Source organism: Periplaneta americana, chromosome 4 (genome assembly GCF_040183065.1).
Source record: "Periplaneta americana isolate PAMFEO1 chromosome 4, P.americana_PAMFEO1_priV1, whole genome shotgun sequence".
Classification (NCBI taxonomy): domain Eukaryota; kingdom Metazoa; phylum Arthropoda; class Insecta; order Blattodea; family Blattidae; genus Periplaneta; species Periplaneta americana.
In genome coordinates this window covers 24863089-24887674 of record NC_091120.1, presented here as the reverse complement: position 1 = coordinate 24887674, position 24586 = coordinate 24863089, and the positions used below count along the sequence as shown (strand labels likewise).

The 24586-nt window shown below is 37.2% G+C and overlaps 1 protein-coding gene across 2 annotated transcripts in view; it reads right to left on the bottom strand.

Annotated features, from left to right (window-relative positions):
* The window catches only part of LOC138698793 (uncharacterized), a 45299-nt gene that overhangs the window by 17254 nt on the left and 3459 nt on the right, over window positions 1-24586 (bottom strand). Inside the window, exons 1-2 of one of the 2 annotated variants that reach the window (XM_069825019.1) lie at window positions 3727-3757; window positions 2573-2694 (exon numbers count right to left, since the gene is read on the bottom strand). In XM_069825019.1, coding sequence (XP_069681120.1) covers window positions 2573-2650 — 78 coding nt within the window. In that variant the 5' untranslated portion in view covers window positions 2651-2694; window positions 3727-3757. Of the gene's footprint in view, window positions 1-2572; window positions 2695-3726; window positions 3758-23256; window positions 23367-24586 lie in introns of those variants that run through there. The other variant, XM_069825020.1, reaches the window with a different exon arrangement.

Here is a 24586-nt window from a genome sequence, read left to right as displayed (position 1 = left end):
ATTTCCTAAATAATCAAGATATAAAAGTTCAGCATCTAACACACCGGACATATTGAATACTTCTATGCTAACAGAGAGTTAAATGATTTAACTGCATGAAATTGGGGAGTTAAATTAACATAGGTTTTAACAGCCTGTTAGTACTAACAGTAGTTGAAGAAATGCTTCAACTGTTAAGTTTAAAGTTAAAATTGAATAACACACTGTTATAATTTAGCAAAGGCTGAAGAAACTGGGTCTTTATCTACAGGCAGCAAAAAACAACAAATAAAAGAAAGGAAAAACGGAGCGGAGTCGTGCATGATAAATTTGTTCACATGTAAACCTAAGCTTTCACTGAATCAACCGAAGTATTCCGAAGGATACTTAGTATACGGCAGCTGGTCACTTTTTTGTTTAATATTATACATAGAATTGTGATAGAAATAAGTACATGGTGAGACAAAATGAACTCATGATTTTGAAATTTTTACTACTCAGTAACCTTAACATTTATTGAAAGACCTATCAATTGGGAAGCACAAGTTTGCCATCTTTACAGAGCACAAATCCAAAGTTTTCTTGAAAATAACGCCCGCCAGGTGTCTTCTACAGACATTGATGCTCTCTCTCTCACTCGAGTCATGATATTTTCCATGACGCGCAATAGCATGGCTGCAGGAATTTCATCAGTTTGTTCCATAATTCTTTGCTTTAGGGTATTTAAATCTGCTGGACGAGTTTCGTACACTTAACTCTTTAAATTACCCCACAAAAAAAAGTCACAAACAGTCAAATCGGGTGAACGAGCTGGCCAAGAGATATCACCAAAGCGGGAAATGATCCTGTGTCCAAACACGATTCGTACGAGCAGTATGGGATGTCGCCCCGTCATGTTGATAGCAAATTCCAGTGAAGTCAATATTACGAAGACGTAACAATGGAAAGATTATTGGTTGTGTTGCGATCCGGAACTCTTCCATGTCTTGCAACTCTTGCAACGTTGAAATTCCGCCTGAATAATCGTTGTGTTAACAATGAGTCTCCATTTTTAATAACTGTTTCAATAGTGAATGTCCGATGTTCTGGGCATGTTTGCTCTGTACATTTACCGAAATAATTCAGATTCGTTGATTTGAGTAACAAAACAGAAATAGGCTAGTTGCCATGTAAACCTAAGCAATTGATACCACAGTCTAGTACATACAGTCACGAAGCTTGAGTTGTGAGGGTACTAGGAACAATAGACTGTACCGGTACTATTTCGCATTGTCTGTGATGAGACGATGGTAGCGATTCTAGTGGTTAGCAACTATTGTCGGACCATCGGATCTGTGCCCCCGTAAGATATGCGAACTGAACCCTAATTCCTTCTCAGCCTCGGTAATTCATTTCTCTGCATTCCCATCTCTCTCTTTTCTCTCTCCCTTTCTCTCCCCCACTACTCACAATTTTGAGCCTTCTTGAGGGACAGTTTATTTGCACTTAGAGTCCAGTGATGTCAACTCAACATGAACACTGTAGCACGGAGTGGCGAAAGAAATATTATTAACCCAGTACGTAATACCATTTTTCGATGAAGAGAAACAAACAGGTCAATATCTGTTTCCTATAAATCAGGCAATGAAAAGAGCAGCTGCGATCACATGTGAGGCTTATTTTATTTCAATTGATTACGTATTAAAATTACTTATTTAACTAATACTGATAATACAACATTTAATGTAATTTATATAGGCAGGTCAGAGCGCCTAATAAAGAAAATCAGGAGAGGGAGTCTGTGCAGGAGATGAAAAGCTAGAATCACCAGGGAGGAACAGACCAAGGGAATCTTAAATTCTTGTAGATCATATGAACCGATGTATTATAAGGAGAAAGATACAAGAATTTTATATCGTGCAGAAACAATTTCCGACATTGAAGACATTACTGGAGGTTGCCAGAGAAGCAATAATTTCCAAGGTTGGAGAGAAACGCTAAGAAAAGTGATTCGAGACATGGGATTTCGGTTTAAAAAATGTAGAAATACAAGATGTATTTTGATTGAAAGAAATGATATTCTAGCATGGAGGATCAGTTATTTATGACACCGTTTGACGGAAGTTTGGCAACATCCCTATTCGGCAAGGCTCGTGGCCTGCTGTTTGACGTAGTGGGAGAAAAACGGGTGGAATGGGGTGAGTAGAGGCGTTAACTTTTCCAAGAACGACGACAGCGCTGAAGGGGCACAGATCCGATGGTCCGACAATATCTATGGATGCATATTCCATATTCCTTACATATTGAGCTTCGCGACTGTATATAGCTACTAGACTGTGTTGATACTCTAACCTTAAATGGCATACCTTGACCAATGTTATGCCATGTCTAGGTTCAATCCACCCCAACTATGGACGGGTACTACATACAGTAAGTCAAAATCATGAGTTCATTCTGCCCCACCTTGTATAATCACAAATGTTAGCCATGGGGGTACCGAATGCAGGAAGAAGATAAAGATTATGGAGTAAAAAGAGTGAAAACGAAAGACTGGTACAAGCAAAGCGAGGGATAGAAAAGGCACACACATCTAATGAAGGTTGGCCATACTTACCGCATTAATTGATCCCATGCAAATCACTGCAGTCTTCAATGGACAGTCGCAGCAATATTCTCGTTGCAAGATCAACATTTCGATGACACTATCAGCAACGCTTCATTCTACCAATGTTGACACTAACGGCATAGGTAAGAATCAGATCTGGAGGCTCAAGTAGAAACGAATACTGGAAGACTCAGTATTCAGCACCCTATTCCTTCAATTCCCTATTATTACTCTATTCACTCGTGCATTTTTTACCCTTCTGAAGTTAAATGTTGTAATAGTACTCTAACTTCGAGAAGTTTTCGAGGTATGTCTTTATGTAATGTACACTCCTTCGGAAGTACATTATTTTAAAATAGAAACTGGTTTAAAGTAACTCAGTTATTCGTTGGATTACAATAATTCTTAGATTCCAAATAATGGTATTGTAATCAATTATACACAACTAACACTTTTGAAAATATTGTAATGATATTCAGTCTATAATTAGTAGACCTAATAGTAGATTTATTTTCCTTCTTGCACATTGGTTTCACTATTGAGTAGTTAAGTATTTCTTGAGAATTGTCACACTTCATCAACAAATTACACAAGGTAATGAATTATTTCATAACTGGTTTATGAAACTTTACTTGATATTTCATCATATCCAGAGGATTTTATGGTTTTTCTTTTAGATGTTTCATGACATACAATAGTAGGAATAAATATAAGATCTATAAATTCAGTATTAAATGTATATTCTAAATAACCATTTGCAATATCTTTTGCATAAAATTGGATATTTATGTGAAATGGAATTTGGATCATCTACCTTACGATCATGGATTTCAATAAAAAAAATATTTTCACTATTTGGATATCTACCGGGTTTCTAATAATATCTCAAATAGTTTTTATTTTATTATATTAATTTTGTATTTTCTTTTCAAATTCATATTTTCTCACCTCTTTTATAACGCTTAATAAATTTTGTAGCAGTTCTTATATATTAATTTTTGAATACATGAGAGTTCAGATCCTTCAATCATCTAGACTACATATGTTTTAGTTTTGGATAATCCTCTTCTGAACAACGTGTAGGTACTTCTGCATAATTGAAACAATACCATTTCGTCCATGCAATTTGAAACCAATTCAGCCTCGTGTACTGAAGAACTTACCGCGTCCGTGGTGTCCAGGCTATGATCCATCCGCCGCAGTGCAGCTAACCTTTATCAGAACAAGGTCGTGAGCAATTAACACCAGATTTAATCAGCTTACTTGGTCCGATAGCGCATGATGTATTGAAAGGCACCCTTATTGGATATTAGCCATCACGTTCACTGACGCGGGACGAGAGCGCGATTGACGTGTGTGACAATTCTGGAACTTTTATTACATCTGATAATGAATGTCAGGGTTGAAAATGTTAGTACGAGTACTAGGTCACGTGAATGAGTGCACAATAGGTTGGTAGGTAGTAGATACGTAGGTATGTAGCTATGTAGGTAGATACGTAGGTAGGTAGGTAGATACGTAGGTAGGTATGTAGATAGGTAGGTATGTAGATATGTACGTAGGTAGATAGGTAGATAGGTAGGTAGATATACGTATATAGGTATGTAGTTAGGTAGATACGTAGGTAGGTATGTAGATAGGTAGATACGTAGGTAGGTATGTAGATATGTACGTAGGTAGTTATATAGATAGATAGGTAAAGATAGGTAGATATATACGTATATAGGTATGTAGATAGGTAGATGCGTAGGTAGGTATGTAGATATGTACGTATGTAGATAGACAGGTAGATAGGTAGGTAGATATATACGTATATAGGTATGTAGATAAGTAGGTATGTAGATAGGTAGGTAGGTATGTAGATATGTACGTAGGTAGATATGAAGATAGATAGGTAGATACGTAGGTAGGCGAGTAGGTAGATATGTAGGTAGGTATGTAGATAATAGATACGTAGGTAAGTATGCAGATAGGTAGGTGAGTAGATAGATAGATAGATAGATAGATAGATAGATAGATAGATAGATAGATAGATAGATAGATAGATAGATAGATAGATAGATAGATAGATAGATAGATAGATAGATAGATAGATAGATAGATAGATAGATAGATAGATAGATAGATAGATAGATACGTAGGTAAGTATCTAGATAGGTGAGTATGTAGGTAGATGAGTAGGTAGATATTGTAGGTAGGTAGATACGTAGGTAGTATGTAGATAGGTAAGTAGTGGGTAGGTAGATATGTAGGTAGGTTAGATATGTAGGTATGTAGGTAGGTATGTATGTGTGTGTATATTTAGGTAGGTGGGTGGGTAGATAGATAGGTATGTAAGTAGATACGTAGGTAGGTATGTAGATAGGTAGATACGTAGGTAGGTATGTAGATAGGTAGATACGTAGGTAGGTAGGTACATAGGTAGATACGTAGGTAGTTATGTAGATAGGTAGGTAGTGGGTAGGTAGATAGATGGGTTGGTAGATATGTAGATAGGTAGGTAAGTATTTAACTAGGTAGATAGATATGTAGGTAGGTAGATAGATAGTAGGTAGATAGATAGGGGTTGAGGTTTTTTCCGGGGTTTTCCCTCAACCCAATACGAGCAAATGCTGGGTAACTTTCGGTGCTGGACCCCGGACTCATTTCACCGGCATTATCACCTTCATATCATTCAGACGCTAAATAACCTAGATGTCGATAGAGCGTCGTAAAATAACCTAATAAAATAAAAAAATAGATAGATAGGTGGGTATGTAGATAGGTAAGTAGATAGGTGGGAAGGTAGGTATTTAGATGGTAGGTTGATAGTTGGTTAAGTAGATAGGTAGGTATGTAAATAGATAGATATGTAGGTTGCATGTGTAGGTATGTGGATAAGTGGGTATGTAGATAGGAAAGTAGATAGGTCTGTAGATAGATAGATATATAAATAGGTAGGTAGGTATGTGTACGCGTGTATTCGTGCAATGCATGTACGCATGTATGTTTCTCACCTATAGGATTATCAATAAATTAGTTGTTAACTTCCATTTCGCTGTGTGTAATTTATTAGATAAAAAGTTACAGTCAAATTACAAAATGTCACTAATTTCGATTACTGATTGTATATGAACAAAAACTGTACTTCTTTTCTAGTCGAAAGGTATTGACGAAGAGTCTTGTATCACACATGTTTTTGTCCTCTCCAGTACAGGAATTAAACCTCCCTTTCAATAATGCCTCTGTTTTTCCTTTTTATTTTGACAACACTTTCACTGACTCCTGCTTGGACTGCTCCGTTTGCCAGTTAATTGGTTGTCGTTTTTAATTTCATCATTCGATAATATCAGATAAAAGCTGTACACCACGATGCAGAAGTAAGTGTGACAAACTGTAAACATGAAACAAGTCAATAACATAAATACCAACGCCATGGCATTTTAGCTAGCTACAGCAGAAGCCTATTCTTAGCTCAATTTAAGGCAACAAACACATTTTATAAAGATGACACGCTTTCTCATGATATATTTGTGTATTCAGAAACAATTTAGACTAATGTTACCAGTTACATTCCTGTCTATGTTATGTAACCACAATGTTTTACATTAAATTTTGCATTTGATCTTTGTTACCTCGCTCGAGAAACACGTAACATTGATAAACATCCGAAATTAAACTACTATCCGTGTAAGGAAAGAAATAAATATACTGTAGAAGGGGAGCAGAAAGAAATAAAAATGATAACAGGTATACCATGGAACGTTTAAGGGTCGGTGGTTGTCTGGTTTCAAATATTTTTTTTAAGTTGGTTAATTAACGACGATGTATCAACTACGAGGTTATTTAGCGTCGATGAGAATGGTATTAGCGAGATGCTATTTGGTGAGATGAAGCCGAGGATTCACCATGGATTACCTGACATTCACCTTACGGTTGGGGAAAACCTCGGAAAAAACCCAACCAGGTAATCAGCCCAAGCCCGCTACCGAACGCAACTTCAGACCGGCAGGCGAGCGCCTTAACCGACTGAGCCACGCCGGTGGCTGGTTTCAAATAATTGTAGGTCACCGCTTGACCTTAGCATAACCATAAAACAAAGAAGTTCCACTTTTAATAAAGATCGTAACCAGTGCAAGAAAATAAATGCAGCATTAGCTATTCAAGCCACTGTAATACATAGGCTATACTTCATTTGAAGAGTGTGATCCCAAAACGAGTTAAGTCCATTTTTATGAAAGGATTTGGCTATTTTTTTAATCCAGCGGTCTACGGACTGAGCTAGCTTTGAAGTGACGTGCACAATAATACAAACTTTCAGACAATAATTGGCGTTGTTTTGGAAGAAAACAAACATAAAATACAATGATAGAGGGCTAAAAAATAATCATATACATACAGGATGATTCACGAGGAAAGGTAAAAAATTTAGGATACGATATCTTAGGCCATTTTGAGTGAACAAGTTCATATGAACATAGGTCCGTTTTCGAACGTTGGCGAAGCTAGATGCATTTTTTTGGTAAAACGTCTCGCCCCAATGTGAATCAGACGTTACTAAATGCTGCTGACGTGAGACGAGGCGTGAGAAAAGGTCAAGGTCGCAATGAATGACGTAACATTGGAATCTGCATTGTGAACGAAGTAGATAAGAGGAAGAAGCCGGGTGGTGGGGCATTACAAATGTCCAATCGCCTGCCCTTGTCTGATGTAATGACTCAGAAACCGCAGATAACACAAATAGCCTACACTATCATCAATTCATAGCAGTCCAGTCAGCTACTTACAGTACAGTAGTTATACAGGTACAGTTATCGGAAGTGTTAAGTTGTGTTTTTCAAGATGTCTTATAAATTTTCGACTACAGAATACGCCGATATTGTGTATGTTTATGGTTTGTGTGATGGAAGTTCCTTGCGTGCCGTCGCTGAATATGAACGACGCTTTCCGAACAGAAGGGTACCATATCTAAGATTACTTACTGTCTATGGGGTTGGATGAAAGACTTGGTATAGCAAAGGAAGGAGGAAACGAGAGAGGCGCTAAGCGACCGTATTTTCGATGCATCATAGAAAACAGTTATGTGCAACTCTCCAGTGCGATGAGCGCGATTCACGCCCGAGCGCAACAGTGCATTGAAGCATGAGGAGATATCTTTGAAAATGTGCGAAAACATCGACCCCGATGTCTAGAATATTAGGTATGTATGCATACATGAGTATAAACTTTAAATTGCCCGTTATCTGTCTCTAAATGCGAGTTAGTAAAATGGAATCTTAGAAGTTTTTGTGAAATCAAAGAGCCATATCTCCGTAACCGTTCGAAAACTGACCTATATTCATATGAACTTTTTGACTCAGAATGACTTCAGATTTCACATCTTAAATTTTTACCTTTCCTCGTGAATCACTCTGTATATGTATAGGCCTACTTACTTAGAAATGGTTCTTAAAGAACCCGGAGGTTCATTGCCCCCTCAAATAAGCCCGTTATCGGTCCCTATCCTGACCAAGATTAATCCATTCCCTACAATAATAGGCCTGTCCCACCTCCCTCAAATCGATTTTAATACTATCGTTCCATCTACGTCTCGGCTTTCCAAAGATCTTTTTCTCTCAGATCTCCTATCTAATAGTCTATACTCATTTCTGAATTCACTCATACATACTAAATGCTCTGCCTATATCAAACGTCTGGATTTAATGTTCCTAATTATGTTAACTGAAGAATACAATGCGTTCAGCTCTGCGGTGTGTAACTTTCTCCTTTCTCCTGTAACTTCATCCCTCTTAGCCCCAAATATTTTTCTAAGCACCTTATTCTCGAACACTCTTAACCTCTGTTCATCTCAAAGTGAGAATCCAAGTTTCACAACCATACAGAACAACCGTTATAGAGAATTTAGAAATCTTCTCACTATTCCTGAGCTGCCACAAGGGACAAAGAGTACTTAACCATATAAATGTTTACAAGTTCAGTGAACCATTAATTTTGTTTTGACAATGAAACTCCAAGTACATAGCTGCAAATATATTTTGTGATTGGTGGAAATGTACCTAGTTTTAGAGAGGCAAGTGTTACAAGAAAAGTAAAGAATGCTAATGAACTTGGTTTCATTTCGAATATAGGTAATGCTTCAGGAGAGCAATTGATCCTTTGAAAGCAGCTGAAGTTACAATCGGAATAATAGATTTAGGTATTCCAAGCCTCTTAAACACATCTTTCATGAAGAGAGTAGCGGTACCTCTTGCTCCAACCAGAAGTCCGATTACTTCAAGCTCTTCTAGCTGGTACTTTTGGAGGTAATATGGAATGGTATGATTGTAGATATTCTTTTTTTCCTTATTCACTTCTGCTGGCTGTTCCCCATTCGTTTCGAAACGCACAGTGAGATCAATTATGAATCCAGATCTTGTAGATTCCTTGAAAACTATTATATCTATGCGCCGTGTACTGCCAGTGACGGAGAGACTATGCACTTCTTCAAAGGTGTTGTAATGGGCATCTTTAATGGCAGTGGCTATAATTGATCGTACTTGGTGGTGTCTAGCATTTCGCAGACCTTCGCCGTGCGGACAGGATCCCAGGACGTGTGCAAGAGTTTCAACCTCGTTCTGGCAATGCCTACAACGGTTGTCCTGAGATCTTCCCGGCACAGCACGTACTGCAGCAACATTTCCAACCATTTTAATGTCATCGCGCCATTCGCTGTTGTCAAAAGCTTCTCAACCGAATAATACCAGGTATTTCCCATATTTATTGTGTGTTTAATTTCCTCTCGAGTGTCATTTATATTTGTTACTGTTCCTCAAAGCTCCTATATTTGTAGTATAATTATTCATAAAAATGGCCAAATGGACTGAGCGAGTTTTGGGACCACACTCTTCATTTTTTTTTTCAATAATGATATGTTGCGGGTCGCATCTACTCGCTAGCGCTAAGAAGCAATGATTATGTTGCGGGTTGCATCTGTGCGTTCCTGCTAAAGAACAAGATGCGTGCAGAGTATTACAGAAATGGTAAAGGGCATTTTTCCCGAATTGGTGCCTACTTATGTTGAGAACTGGTAAAATTTTGATCATTTTCAGTCAACAACCTCAGCTGAAAGTATCGCTAAATAAAGAAGTAGGCCTACCACTCCCACTCCAGAGCTGTCGTAAATAAAACCGAGAACTGATAAAAGTTGTTGGGTTTAATGATAATGTTGGGATGATAAGTAGTGGATCATATTAGATGTAAACAATCATAATAATCCCCTGCAATAATGCGGCTAGAGCACAAGGACGGCTTCAAAGCGGCGCGGGTTGCTAATGTGCTAGTAAATTAATATACTTTACTTTACTTTTGAGGGCCTCTCCACTTTTCAGTGGTTACCCTTTATTCCCATTTTCCATCTGCGTCTGTCATTCCAATCCTACTCATTTAGTCCCTTATCATTCATCATCCTCAATATTCCAGCCCTCCATGAATTTCTTTCTACCAGCTGGAGACCACTGAAGTAGCACGTTTGGCCACCTCCCCTCATCCATCCTCCTTATATGACCATACCACTGAAGTTGTCTATTCTCAATTCTTGCAATCACCGATTCTTCCATGTTCATTATCCTTCTAACATCTTCGTTTCTTCTCTTTTCCAGCCTGGATATTCTAGCACCTCTCCTTATGCCGTCCATTTCAACTGCCTGTATCTTACTTTTTTGGCCTTCGGATAGACTCCAGCCTTCAGCCCCATATGTCAATATACTTTCCACTATAGCCTCAAGAATTCTCTTTTTTGTTTGCATTGTTATTGTCCTGCTCCATAGCACTCCATTCAACATCTTTATTGCTCCTCTACCCTGCATTATCCTATAATCTATATCCGCTTTACAGTTTCCAGTCTCATGCAAAACCGACCCCAAATATTTAAACTCCTTCACTATTTTAATTATTCCTTGGGGCAACTTTATATTTCGACCATCTCCACCTATCACCAGGTATTCGGTTTTACTCATATTAACTTTCAGTCCCCCTGCTTCAAATGCTTCAAGGAGTTTCCTTACCATAAATTTTGCATCTTCTCGACATTGCGCAATTATCACCTGATCGTCTGCAAATAGCAGCGAGTGCACTGTCTCATTTCCAACTGGAATTCCCATTCCTCGACATGAATTATTCCACTGCTTCAGTATCTGTTGGATATATATTTTAAACAAGGTAGGGGATATGCTACAGCCTTGTCTCAAGCCTTTGGTTGTATAGAAGGCAGCTGATAACCTTTTTCCTATCTTAACAGCAGCTTGACAGTTTTTATATAGCCTCTGAATTAACGCTATTAGGGGTAAACTAACACCAATACCTTTTATTTCTTCCCACAACTGCTTTATAGGGACCGAGTCGTATGCTTTCTCTAAGTCAATGAATACTAAATGTGTTTCCTTTCCTTTAGCATACATTTTTTCACTTATCTGTCTCAAATTAAATATATTATCCATACAACTCCTTCCTGTAGTAAAGCCTGCCTGATCTTCCGATATCTTCCCTTCTATTTCTTCCTCTAATCTATTCTTGATGATACTATTAAAAATCTTGCTAATGGAAGGCATGACACTTATTCCCCTGTAGTTGTTGGGGTCCTTCTTATCCCCTTTTTTATGGATAGCGGAAATATATGATATTTTCCAGTCTTCTGGAATTTCATCTGCTTCAAGAATTTGGTTGAACATCTTAGTAATAAGCCTTACTAACAGAGGAGGTCCATATTTCGATAACTCGTAAATTAATATACACGAATAGATTATACACATCCAGCCAATATCTGTCGCTTTAATGTGAGCCAAATAAAATACTGACACAATTGCTCATGCTTTTAGTTAATTTTAACATTTGTAGCTAATGTGAAAAGGGTCATTCGGCTCAAAAGAATTTGGAAACGAGGAATAAGCAAGTAACAATTTCTTAAACAGCAACATAATCTGTCTGCATAATATGTGGTGATGACGATGATAATGATGATGATTACGATGGTGAGATGATGGTGATTACGATGATGATGATGATGATGATGATTATGATTATGATGATGATGATAGTAAAACAATTATAGTAAAATTGAATTTTCTCGATTTGTTTTTTTAATAATATACCTGTAAACTTCTGTGTTGTTATTAACAACTTTTGGTAATGTATAAATTCCAATTCTGAAAATATGGCGCTGCCATATACAGGGACATCATTTTATTTTTACCAACATTTTTAATATTAACCTGGCTATACCTTTGGATCAAGATTGAGAACCACAAACACCGTTTGTTACCCCCTTCCACGACTGTAGTTCGATGATATTGGCGTAAAATACAAACATATTATTTTACTAGGTATAGGAGGGAAGAAAAGTAGTTCATCCATTTACGTAAACTAGGAAATATCACGCTTTTGACTTTGATAAGTTTCATTAGGTTGTTGTTTAATCAAAATACAGTACAGTATTAACAATGAGTGTTTTTACTCACGAACTGAGCTGTCCATGCGGACGTATTCATTATGCATTGTATATCATACTGTCTACAGCACATTAGCATACACTATAGAGAATGAAGTTAGATTGAAAAATAATCATAATATGGATATTTAAACACATTTTTTAAAATGGTGGCCGTTCATTTCGATACAGACTTCAGTTCTAATGTACATATCATCGCACTATAGAATATTGTACGTAATTCCAATTACCAGTTTCGTACTTCGTATCAGTAACTCATGTTGAAATAATTCTGTACGTACTCTATAAAATAGTACCTTACGTACTGTAAATTCAATCTTCATTTCTGACCGATGCGAAAAGATAAAATTGCTCAGACATGCTATCTGCTGTCCGTCCAAGTGGTTATATCGCAGAGTCGTAGAAAGGGAGGAAATCACGTGACAGTCAATTACTTAACGAGGCCCTGTTATTTAAGTTATTTTAAATAATTGTATGAGTATAATAGTACGTAGACATCCAATTCCTAACAGAAATTAATGTTCTCAGAAAAGAGGTAAGACAGCCCAGCCACTAGCCTTTACAGAAAGGTGAATAGAAGCAGGTGGGGGAAACCGGGATGCGACGTAGGCAAATGGACGACAGTACCTGTGCGAAGATAATTCAATATTGAAAACTCTTTCGTCACTGGAAAACGCGAACATATTTTTGGAACGTACTGTTTACTCTGAACATAAAGCTACTATGACTGTATATGCGGTCTTGGATCTGTGTGCAGGACGGTTGAACTTTATTAGTAGAAGGGGTGGGAGTGAAGTACATTCAAAAACTCAGGTACAATAAAAATTGAAGTAAAAATAAAATGATGTCCCTGTATATTTTAATAACTTTAACTGATTGTACGAGGGACATCCTGAAAGCCATGAGCAATCCATCGTTATAAATCTTAATTTTTATTTTTTAGACAAACCAGGTACATCATCTTAATCTACAGACTTTTTTGTTACTTTTCAACATATTCTCTAGTTCTCTTAGACTAGAGAATTATAGAAGCTTTACGTTATGAAAGTACGATATCAAAGAATATAATATACTTGCCTATACTTATCAGAGGTTCGATAACAAACAATGTCCCCATAAGTGCATTCCTGGTCGTGAAATATCCCGTCGCAACAACAATATTAGTCCCTGTTAAACAGACTATATATATCAGGGGAAACGCAAGCCACGTGGCGACCAGCATGGATTCCCTCTGGAAAAGAAAACATCTACTGTAGTCTTAGCGTGTATTCCATATATTTACGCATACAGTATGCTTTTCTTGTTATGAAAAACTACAGTAAACAGGGTGGAAGTAAATAACCCTGCAGATTTTCAGAACGAATAGTTCATGTTGTATGTAACAAAAAAGTGTAGTACCATATTGGTGGAAAGTCCATAGTTTTCTCAGAAAAGAAAATCTAATAAAGAATAATTTATTCCTCTGGTGTATTTCAATAGCATGGACGGTTTTCGAGTAAATTTAATTTAAAAACCACTTCTGCTTCTGCTCTTTCGGGCTGCAATGTCTACTGTAGTAAAAACTTATTGTATTAAATAAATAAAATTGAAATTGATTTGAAAATTGAACTAACTTGAAGCCACTGAACGAAGCAAGTAGATTGTAACGTTATTACTTCACTTCAGCTCTGTATATAACCTGTCACAAGTTTACAATGAATAAATAATTAATTATCTTCATATTAAAGTCAATTTTTTTATTTACAGGGGCTTAGAGTGAAAAATATGTACTTAATATTGTACACTTGTGCTTAATTATGTAATATTGTTTAATGTTGTGAGTATTCGATATAATTTATAACAAATAATAATTTAAAACAGTTATGTCAAAAAACATTCTTACAAATTGTGCAAGAGAAAATTTCGTTGAAACTATCTCGGGATACACGTTCCGTCATTACAAACAATTATTAAATTAGTGGAAAACGTTCGTGGACATGGTATTCACAGTGACTTCCATTTCTGGTCTACCCTTAAACAAAAGTGTAAGCAAACATTCCGCGTAATCTGGAGCGTTTAGAGGAAAATATTAGTCAAGCGATTTCGTAATACAGCAAAATGAACTTCATATAGTTTTCAACAGGAATCACGCATGTTTAAGGGCAGATAGTTTCATGTAATACTGAGTATCATTTTATGCTCGACCATGCCAAAATGTAGTAATTATACACCTGGTAGGAGCCCTTTAATGGACCTCATTAAAGTACATCTATTCATTAAAGTTCAGGTATTCCACCAATCAGAAAACACCATTGTAGCAATATGAAAGAGCAAGTATCGATTATTCTCGGATATGCAATCGAAAGACAACTAGCGAAACGTCACGGAGGCTGGAAATCCAAATCTGTCGCAGAAGGTTATGTTCTGTTACTATAATAATTAGCGTTAATTGTAAATAATATTCAAATAAATTCAATTTGTCATCTCATTTTTCAATGTCTAAATCAATTTCAAGGTTATATCAAGATTAATGCTTATTTTACTCTCTAGATTATATCAAGGTCAATGACATTTGTTTCTCGGAAAAAATCAATACTTTCGCGTCTGCGCACATCTCACAATTTACGAGGTATTTCACAAGGTCAGTTCTGCTCCCCAGTAAGATAAGAATAACATGAATACTTATGAATAATTTCAAGTTAGAAATATGGTCGAACATAAAAAGTCGTATGAAACTTGCCTATAATGGTAATTAAGACGCTCGTATGAAAATTATGAAACTCTCGCTTGCGCTCGTTTCATAAACATACTCGCGTCTTAATTACTACCATTATAGGCTCGTTGCATAATGTACTATTATTATTTCTAATGCAATTAAAGTACATAGTTAAGGTTAGTTATTAAATAAATAACACACGAGCGGCGCAAGAAACTGTCAGAACAATCTGACCGGTGAACACCTGCAATTTTGGAGTGGTGAGTAAAGATTCGCCAAAGGATTAAATCCACAAAACCACCCAATCAAGAAATCTGCCCGAGTAGGATTAGAATCCGTGTCCGAAAGCAACCTCGAGTCATGCTAACCCCCAGAGTACGCCACGCCACTGGTCGTGCACATCTTACCGAACAAAATTCAGATTTAAAATTATTTATTTGCTATAAATATCCATGTTTTGTTTAGAAAACCCTGCAATATGCTTTCATAATTCGAACTTTTTGCTTATCCTAGAACTGTGGATACTAAAGCCTCAGTGTTAGTTTACCACTACGAAGCACTGTGCTCCTTTCTTACCAGTACCGCACCGAATAGCAGGGTAACTCCAAATATAAGCATTATTCCTCCGATCATAGCCCGGAGAATTCCTATCGCCGGCGGAACTGAAAAATAAAAAATCTATAGGCCAGACACACTCAAGCAATGACCCAAATAATTTCTATATCAAGTAAATACGACGTCTTACGAAATGTTGGTAAAGGCTGGTTCACAATAAACCGGGAACGAGAAACAGAGTGAAAATGAGAAGCAGAGAACGTGAATATGAAATTTTTTGATTCACAATAAACCTGAGATGATAAAAAGAAAGGAGGGAGTACTCCAAGGCAAATATGTTGAAATCGGTGCGACGGATATGACGTCAAACTACACCTTTTACGCCCCATAATCCACCGCGAAATACCGCCAATTGCCAAATATTAAATTGCTACTATCGGTTTTGGTCATACGTAAACGAATTAGAATGGATCTGGAGGTAACAGGGCTATTAGCAGATTATTATATCAATGTATATTTCACTGTATATTTATTACAAGTGTTATAGCTGTATTATACACTTCATTTCCACATTCTTTCTCTTATCAAGAAGGATGTTAGCATTCCTTCATATGTTAAAGCATAGGGGGACATATCAACAGACATATTCTACAGTTGAGCCGAACAGAATATTAGCTTATTTATAAAAAAAATAACATCTGCTAAACTTGACTACACTTTTTAAATATTCACAGCAACACGAAACAATTTGTAATCGTAATAATATGAATAAAACAGCTGATAAACACACTGGAAAAAGAATTGAACTATGAGTAATTTGATGGCCATACTAGTACACCTTTTTGGTTCCACCGTTTCAAGCCTATGGCACGGGGTTGCAATAAACCGAGAACGTAGACGACTATGCATATCGATATGCATGTCAATAATGATATGTAAAGTCAATATTACGCATTCTGATGTTATTTGTGTATAATTGACCAATGGTGTTCTCTCATGAGTACAAGACAGCCAACATAAACACAGGTTAACCAACTTCAAAGTTTCAACGGTACTGTAAATATGCCCTTACTTACTTACAAATGGCTTTTAAGGAACCCGAAGGTTCATTGCCGCCCTCACATAAGCCCGCCAGCGGTCCCTATCCTGTGCAAGATTAATCCAGTCTCTATCATCATATCCCACCTCCCTCAAATCCATTTTAATATTATCCTCCCATCTACGCCTCGGCCTCCCTAAAGGTCTTTTTCCCTCCGGTCTCCCAACTAACACTCTATATGCATTTCTGGATTCGTCCATACGTGCTACATGCCCTGCCCATCTCAAACGTCTGGATTTAATGTTCCTAATTATGTCAGGTGAAGAATACAATGCGTGCAGTTCTGTGTTGTGTAACTTTCTCCATTCTCCTGTAACTTCATCCCGCTTAGCCCCAAATATTTTCCTAAGCACTTTATTCTCAAACACCCTTAACCTATGTTCCTCTCTCAGAGTGAGAGTCCAAGTTTCACAACCATACAGAACAACCGGTAATATAACTGTTTTATAAATTCTAACTTTCAGATTTTTGGACAGAAGACTGGATGATAAGAGCTTCTCAACCGAATAATAACACGCATTTCCCATATGTATTCTGCGTTTAATTTCCTCCCGAGTGTAATTTATATTTGTTACTGTTGCTCCAAGATATTTTAATTTTTCCACCTCTTCGAAGGATAAATCTCCAATTTTTATATTTCCATTTCGTACAATATTCTGGTCACGAGACATAATCATATACTTTGTCTTTTCGGGATTTACTTCCAAACCGATCGCTCTACTTGCTTCAAGTAAAATTTCCGTGTTTTCCCTAATCGTTTGTGTATTTTCTCCTAACATATTCACGTCATCTGCATAGACAAGAAGCTGATGTAACCCGTTCAATTCCAAACCCTGCCTGTTATCCTGAACTTTCCTAATGGCATATTCAAGCGCGAAGTTAAAAAGTAAAGGTGATAGTATGCCCATGCATCTTTATTATCACAACCTATTTTAAGTCTACCATAACGTAAACTAATTAGAGAAGAAACATTTGTAATAGAACAAAAATGAACACAACAGCAGTTATTGAATTGAAGCATGAATATGTAGTGTGTAATACAAACAATACAGTAATAAAATATAATTCATTTACGATCGGTATTCAAAGATGCAGCAATTGAAAGCCACGTATTCTCCTTCATTTTCTCATCTTTATATGAGGTGCGCCGCTTATCGTAAACGTGAGGATTTTCCTCAACACTCAATATTAGAATCTCATCAAATAAAACTTGCTCCATTATGCACAGCACAGAACTAATTAATGCATAGGTTATGTCACAGTCTTCTTGCTACAAAATATACAACAACAAAATAGCTTTTAGATGGCAATAGAATGAATGTAGTGGGCTGTGATCGGAAACGTGAACGCCAAAGTTGAAACTTGGCCAACTCTCCATTCCCGATCCCGGGCTCCGGCAAGCTTTTCGTTAATTGTGAATGCTCACATTTAAATATACACATTTTAACAATTTTACCGTTTTCGTTCCGATTCTCGTTTCCGGTTTATTGTGAACCAGCCTTAACAATTTCATAAGATTATTATTAACTAAGTATTTATAACAAATTAACAAGAAGCACATCGATTCTGAGAGTCAAACAGATTCTCTATTCCTTGGTATCTCTCATGATGGAGCCGAAACATTGAATGTTATGGTGCAAAAATTAAAAAAAAATATGGCATCACGTTTAACACCATGATAGCACTAAATCATACTTAGGCCTACTTACGGCTTTTAGAGAACTCGGAGCGTCATTGCCGCCCTCACATAAGCCCGCCCTGTGCAAGATTAATCCAGTCCCTACCATCATATCCCACCTCCCTCAAATCCATTTCAATATTATCCTCCCATCTACGTCTCGGCCTCTCCAAAGGTATTTTTCCCTCAGGTCTCCCAACTAACATACTATACGTATTTATGAATTCGCCCATTCGTGCTACGTGTCCTGCCCATCTCAAACGTCTAGATTTAATGTTCCTAATTATGTCAGGTGAAGAATACAATGCGTGTAGTTCTGCATTATGTAACTTTCTCCATTCTCCTGTAACTTCATCCCTCTTAGCCCCAAATATTTTCCTAAGCACTTCATTCTCAAACACCCTTAATCTCTGTTCCTCTCTCAAAGTGAGAGTCAAAGTTTGACATCCATACAGAACAACCGGTAATATAACTGTTTTATAAATTTTAACTTCAGCTTTTTTGAGAGCAGACTGGATGATAAAAGCTACTCAACCGAATAACAACACTCATTTCCCATATTTATTCTGCGTTTAATTTCCTCCCGAGTGTAATTTATATTTGTTACTGTTGCTCCAAGATATTTGAATTTTCCAGTTCTTCAATGGATAAATTTCCAATTTTTATATTTCCATTTCGTACTATGTTCTGGTCACGAGACATAATCATATACTTGGCCTTTTCGGGATTTACTTTCAAACCTATCTCTTTACATGCTTCAAGTAAAATTCCCGTGTTTTCCCTAATAATTTATGGATTTTCTTCTAACATATTCACATCATCCACAAAGACAAGCAGCCGAATCATACTTAACAAAATATCCTATTTCTGAAAAAGACTTATTTGTCGAGGCACAGAATTAAAAGCACAAACGCTTAGCTACAGTATTCGCTTCCAAGAACAAAACATTGTAAGAGGAAATTCTCTTGATTCACGAGAAAGGCCCAGTCACAGATGCTATACGTTCTTTGTTTATGATGGTCGGGAACTCGGCACCCTCGGCCCCGTCCAATTACTTTCTATCGCACCCCATACCTCATAAGTCGTGAAGATAAGTTGATTTTTACCAAAGGCTAGAACGTCTTCTATGAGTATTCCTTTGGCAAACAGAATTCCTCCAATTAGAAAAACTAAGCCACGTATCTGAAAAGATGAGTTATCAAATAAATTAATTAACATTAAGTCAAGCACGTAACAGTAGTAGTAGTAGTAGTAGTAGTAGTAGTAGTAGTAGTACCGGTAGTAGCAGTGGTAGTAGCAATAGTAGTAGTGGTAGTAGTAGTAGTAGTAGTAGTAGTAGTAGTAGGATTAGTAGTAGTATTAGCAATAGTAGTAGCAGTAGTAGTAATAGGAGCAGTTGTAGTAGTAGCAGCAGTAGTAGTAGTAGTAGTAGTAGTAGTAGCAGCAGTAGTAGTAGTAGCGGTAGTAGTAGTAGTAGTAGCAGTAGTAGTAGTAGTAGTAGGAGTAGTAGTAGTATTAGCAATAGTAGTAGTAGTAGTAGTAGTAGCAGTAGTAGTAATAGGAGCATTTGTAGTAGTAGCAGCAGTAGTAGTAGTGGTAGTAGTAGCAGTAGTAGTAATAGGAGCAGTTGTAGTAGTAGCAGCAGTAGTAGTAGTAGTAGTAGTAGCAGCAGCAGTAGTAGTAGTAGCGGTAGTAGTAGTAGTAGTAGCAGTAGTAGTAGTAGTAGTAGGAGTAGTAGTAGTATTAGCAATAGTAGTAGTAGTAGTAGTAGTAGCAGTAGTAGTAATAGGAGCAGTTGTAGTAGTAGCAGCAGTAGTAGTAGTGGTAGTAGTAGCAGTAGTAGTAATAACAGAAGTGGTAGTAGTAATAGTAAAGGTAATAGTAAAATTGTTATTAATAGTAATAATAATATTTTTAATACTAATAGTAGTAAAAGTAATAGTAGTAGCATTAGTACAAGTAGTTTATAATATGAATAGTAGTAAAGTAGCCAAATGGGAATCGAACCAATGCCCGTGCAGAGCTCCGGTTCTGTAGATGTTATTCATCGTCGAAATCCAACGTGGGCAAGAGATGGCCAACGAATGTTGCCTGGAGCCCTCTAGTTCTTTTGCGTGCCGCTGATCCAACACAGAGGTCTCTTCCCAGAGGAAGCCTTGCGAAGGATTTTACCGCTCAACAAAATCCATCGCCTTATAACGGGTTTGAACCCGCAAGCCTCGTATCAAACGGCTAGTACGGTAACCATTACACCACCACCACGACTTCTTGATATGTGCAGTATCTACAGTTTGTAATTATATGTTTCAACCATCTGAAGGCAGAAATTCTGTTGATGTGGTTTCCTCAACTCCATCTACGTCCGTTGGGGACAACAGTGATTTGAATAATTTCAAGGGAAAAATTGTTCCTGGACAGGGTATCGAACCTGGGACCTTTGGCTGAGCGCACCAATAACTGGAAGCCAGATTTGCATAATTCATGCCACTGTTCGTTAATAGAAAACCACAATTTTAGTCACACAGTATAGTGTGCACTCAATGCTGGTCTTTGGCGTCTTGTCAACCCACTTGAGGTACCTATGTGGATATAAAAGGGAATAATTGAACCGAGGTATAGGGTAGTTCCTGGGTAGGTCAGTCAGTAGAGCTTTGACGCGCTCAGCCAAAGGCACCTGGTTCGATACCCGGCCCGGAACAATGTTTTCCTAGTAATTATTCAAGTCAGCTATACCTGGAAGTCAGATTTGCACAACAGTGATTTATTTTCTACAAGAACTTCATTTCCTTTTCATTTAAGCTGCGTAATCTACTGTTTTACATATGAATATTTCACTGGTTGTTACGAATAGGCTACCGTCCGTTCATTCTGCTTCCTGATGATCCGAATATCACCATCACATTTTGTCAATAGTACGCATATTTATACAAACAGTATTGTATTAATAATTAGGGTTTAAAACCAAATCAATGCCAATAGCGACGGGTATCAAGTTGGTGAGTTTTTATGTATATTTCTCTCTCGTTACCACTATGAATGCCTGGTACCAATATCAGTTATAATGGTAGTATTGATGAAGAAACAGATATTAGAACAGTGGCGTAGCGTCAATGTAAGCTAAAAAGCTCAGCTTCCCCAGTCAATAATAATTTCATAACAAACCTGCAAAACGAACAAAATTATTTATTAATTTTAATACAATTTATATTTACGCGTTAAATATTGTGATGCGGCAGCTTAGGATGATTTGAAGCCTGCACATACCAGCTTCCAAGCCCCTCATTCTTCTGTGTAACCCACCCCGCAGATTGTCCATCTCTTTCTAACAAAACTACCCTGGTAGCAAGGCTCTCAAGAAGCTAGCTTTAACATTGAAAAGAATTTAGTTTCCGAGTTATACCTTTCGTGAGTTGTGTTCAGTTGAAGTGTTAGTGTGCATTGTGGCATTATAATAAATAATGAGTGAAATAACAGTTTCTGGCACCAATTTACTTGAATGTTTAAGACAATTACATTTTCAAGACTGACTTACGAACAAAAGTGTGATTTAGAAAACGACCGACTCCCTTGCTATCAGTGATGGACACAACCAAGACAGACGCATACTTATTAATTAATTACTAATACTGTATTTATTGACCGTTAATATTGTGATTTCTCTAAAATATATGACAGGGAGTAAGCTAATGTTAAGTTATACGTATACGTGTCTATTTCTTAGAGATATGTGTAAACCATGAAATCATAATTTACTACGTACTATTTGAGATCATGTCTTATCGGTGTTACTTACGAGGTTCCAACCAATCTTCGGACTCCTGACATTGACTACTATTTATTTTAAGACTATATTTTTGCAATACGTTTTCTCATATGTACAGTAGTGGCGAAAAAAAAACTGGACCGACCCTTGTAGCTGATTTCAGAGCCTTGTTCACTCCAGAGCACGATAGACTGGTAACTAAGACTTTCGTGGTTCGAATCCTGCCTGGGAAGGAAACTTTTTTTTTCCTTATTCAAATTTATTCCCAATACTTTTCGATTGCTGGTAAAATTCATGTTCTGGGAATAATAAGTTAATTAAGTAGTAAAATATCGCTGCAATCGAAAAGTATTGGGAATAAATTTGAATAAGGAACAAAAAAAAAAGTTCCCTTCTCAGGCAGGATTCGAACCACGAAAGTCTTAGTTACCAGTCTATCGTGCTCTGAGTGAACAAGGCTCTGAAATCAGCTACAAGGGTCGGTCCGGTTTTTTTTTGCCACTACTGTACATGGAAGACAATTTGAGTTAGCTTCCCCTGCTCAGAATTTCATGCTACGCCACTGTATTAGAATGACACGAACATAAAGATTATTCTCCGTGTTAAATGTAAGTTTCATAAGCAAAAGAAAAACATCGAAGAATACTCATTAATAGTATACAAAACAACATGCACTTCAATACTAATTTATGGAGGCAAAAGCTGGTCTTTAAGTTCCAAACAATTTAGCAACTTGGAGAGGAGAGAAATTGACGTATTTAAAAATGTAATACAGTATAAGGAAAAACTAAAAGAGAGAGAGTTAGAAACCAAACAATAAGAGCGGGCTTAGAAACTGCACCACATTCAACCGGAGTAGGCTCGAATCAGTGAAGATGGTTTGCACATCTAGAAAGAATGGGAAATGACAGATACCAAAAATAGCTTGCCAAACAAAAATACAGGAAGACCCAGAGTAAAGTCAACATTAATACGGGAAGATTCGTATAATATTAACCACCACGAAACTAACTATCTTTCTGATAGCTCATTCTTTCCCATATCGCACAGCTCACATGCCAAGTCTCGCCTACTCATCTAGGCCTATACTAGCCTCGCACCGTATGCTTTCAGTTTATTCATTTTTATTTCGACGTCACCAGGTTGTTTTTCGACATTTCTGATCGTATTTCATGGCAGTGGCTTACGTATAACTCACTTCTGAGGTTGGAGATGATAGAATGATCATATATATGATGATGTGGCGTCAGGAGAGGTCTTAAGTCTAAACTTAACCTAAATTCTAGACAATGGACGAACACAGGAACAATTCCCTTTAAGGAAAAATTCTGTAGGCCTACTCTACACCTGAAGTCTGATTAATGTAATATGTAGCTAATCGTCGATGAATGCAATACAGGGGGAAAGAAACTAGCTTTAGCACGGTATGATATTTATACTTACAATATAATATACAGCAATGGAAACAGTTCCAGTTTTCAGCTCACAGCAGCAGAAACAAGTCCTCAACGGAAGTGCCATTTTATCGGCCAGTATAAAGTATTATTGAATTCCTGTAATACAATTTAAGTAACTCGCAAACTTACATGTAAACAAGACTGAATTATTTTACAAATTGTGAAATACACCCAATAGTTAGAGGAAATTGGGGATTCTGTACGAGATGGACACATGAATGAAAAAATTGCCTTAAAAAAAAAGCATTAATTTGTTAGTAGGTAGCACGATACTTAAAAATACGAGGATTTATATAGTGTAAATATACAGAGTCTTTCATACGTAACGAGTCTGTCGAAAAATAAACTATTTTGGATATTTTTTTAAATGATGTTCATCCTCACGAGAAAGAACTCTTCCCGGTGCCGTACAGTCGATCTGGAAACAAACACTCCCTCCTCCGCCACCAGAGGAAGCTACTTATCCATGTGTAATGTGCATTTGATGTCAACTTAAAATGACCTGGAGCATGGCCTTCTATACGCCAAGGACTTAAAATGACCTGGATCATGGCCTTCTATACGCCAAGGACTTAAAATGACCTGGAGTTTGGCCTTCTATACGCCAAGGATAATGGCACACGGCCATGCCTATACACATTGTTGTGATAGACTAGAAATGATAAAATGCCACGCAGCCGTTTAACGTTATTGCAGAAGAGAAAAATTGCTGACTGGTTTGAACTTGGAAACAGTGTCTCTCAAATTAAGCGTTTATTCCGTAGACGAAGTGTTTCCAGGTAGGTGGATCGGTCGCACAGGCCCAATCCGTTGGTCTCCGCGATTACCTGATTTGACTACCCTGATTTTTTTTTTCTGGGATTCATCAAGGATCGTGTCTATGCGACAAAGCGACGTACCATTCCCGAATTAGTGAAACGAATTGAAAACATGATACAAATGGTTACGCTTGACATGCTCACCAGAGTCCATGAAGAGTTGATACGTCGCTTACATTTGTGCATTCAGCAGAATGGAAGACGTTTTAAAAATTGTACACCATAATTTTTCAGCAATTGAAACTGCTTTTTACATTTTTTGTGTTTCAATAAAGTTTAAAATACTAACCAAACTATACTATACTTACTGGCTTTTAAGGAACCCGGAGGTTCAATGCCGCCCTCACATAAGCCCCCCATTGGTCCCTATCCTGAGCAAGATTAATCCAGTCTCTATCATCATATCCCACCTCTCTCAAATCAATTTTAATATTATCTTCCCATCTACGTCTCGGCCTCCCCAAAGGTCTTTTTCCCGCCGGCCTCCCAACCAACACT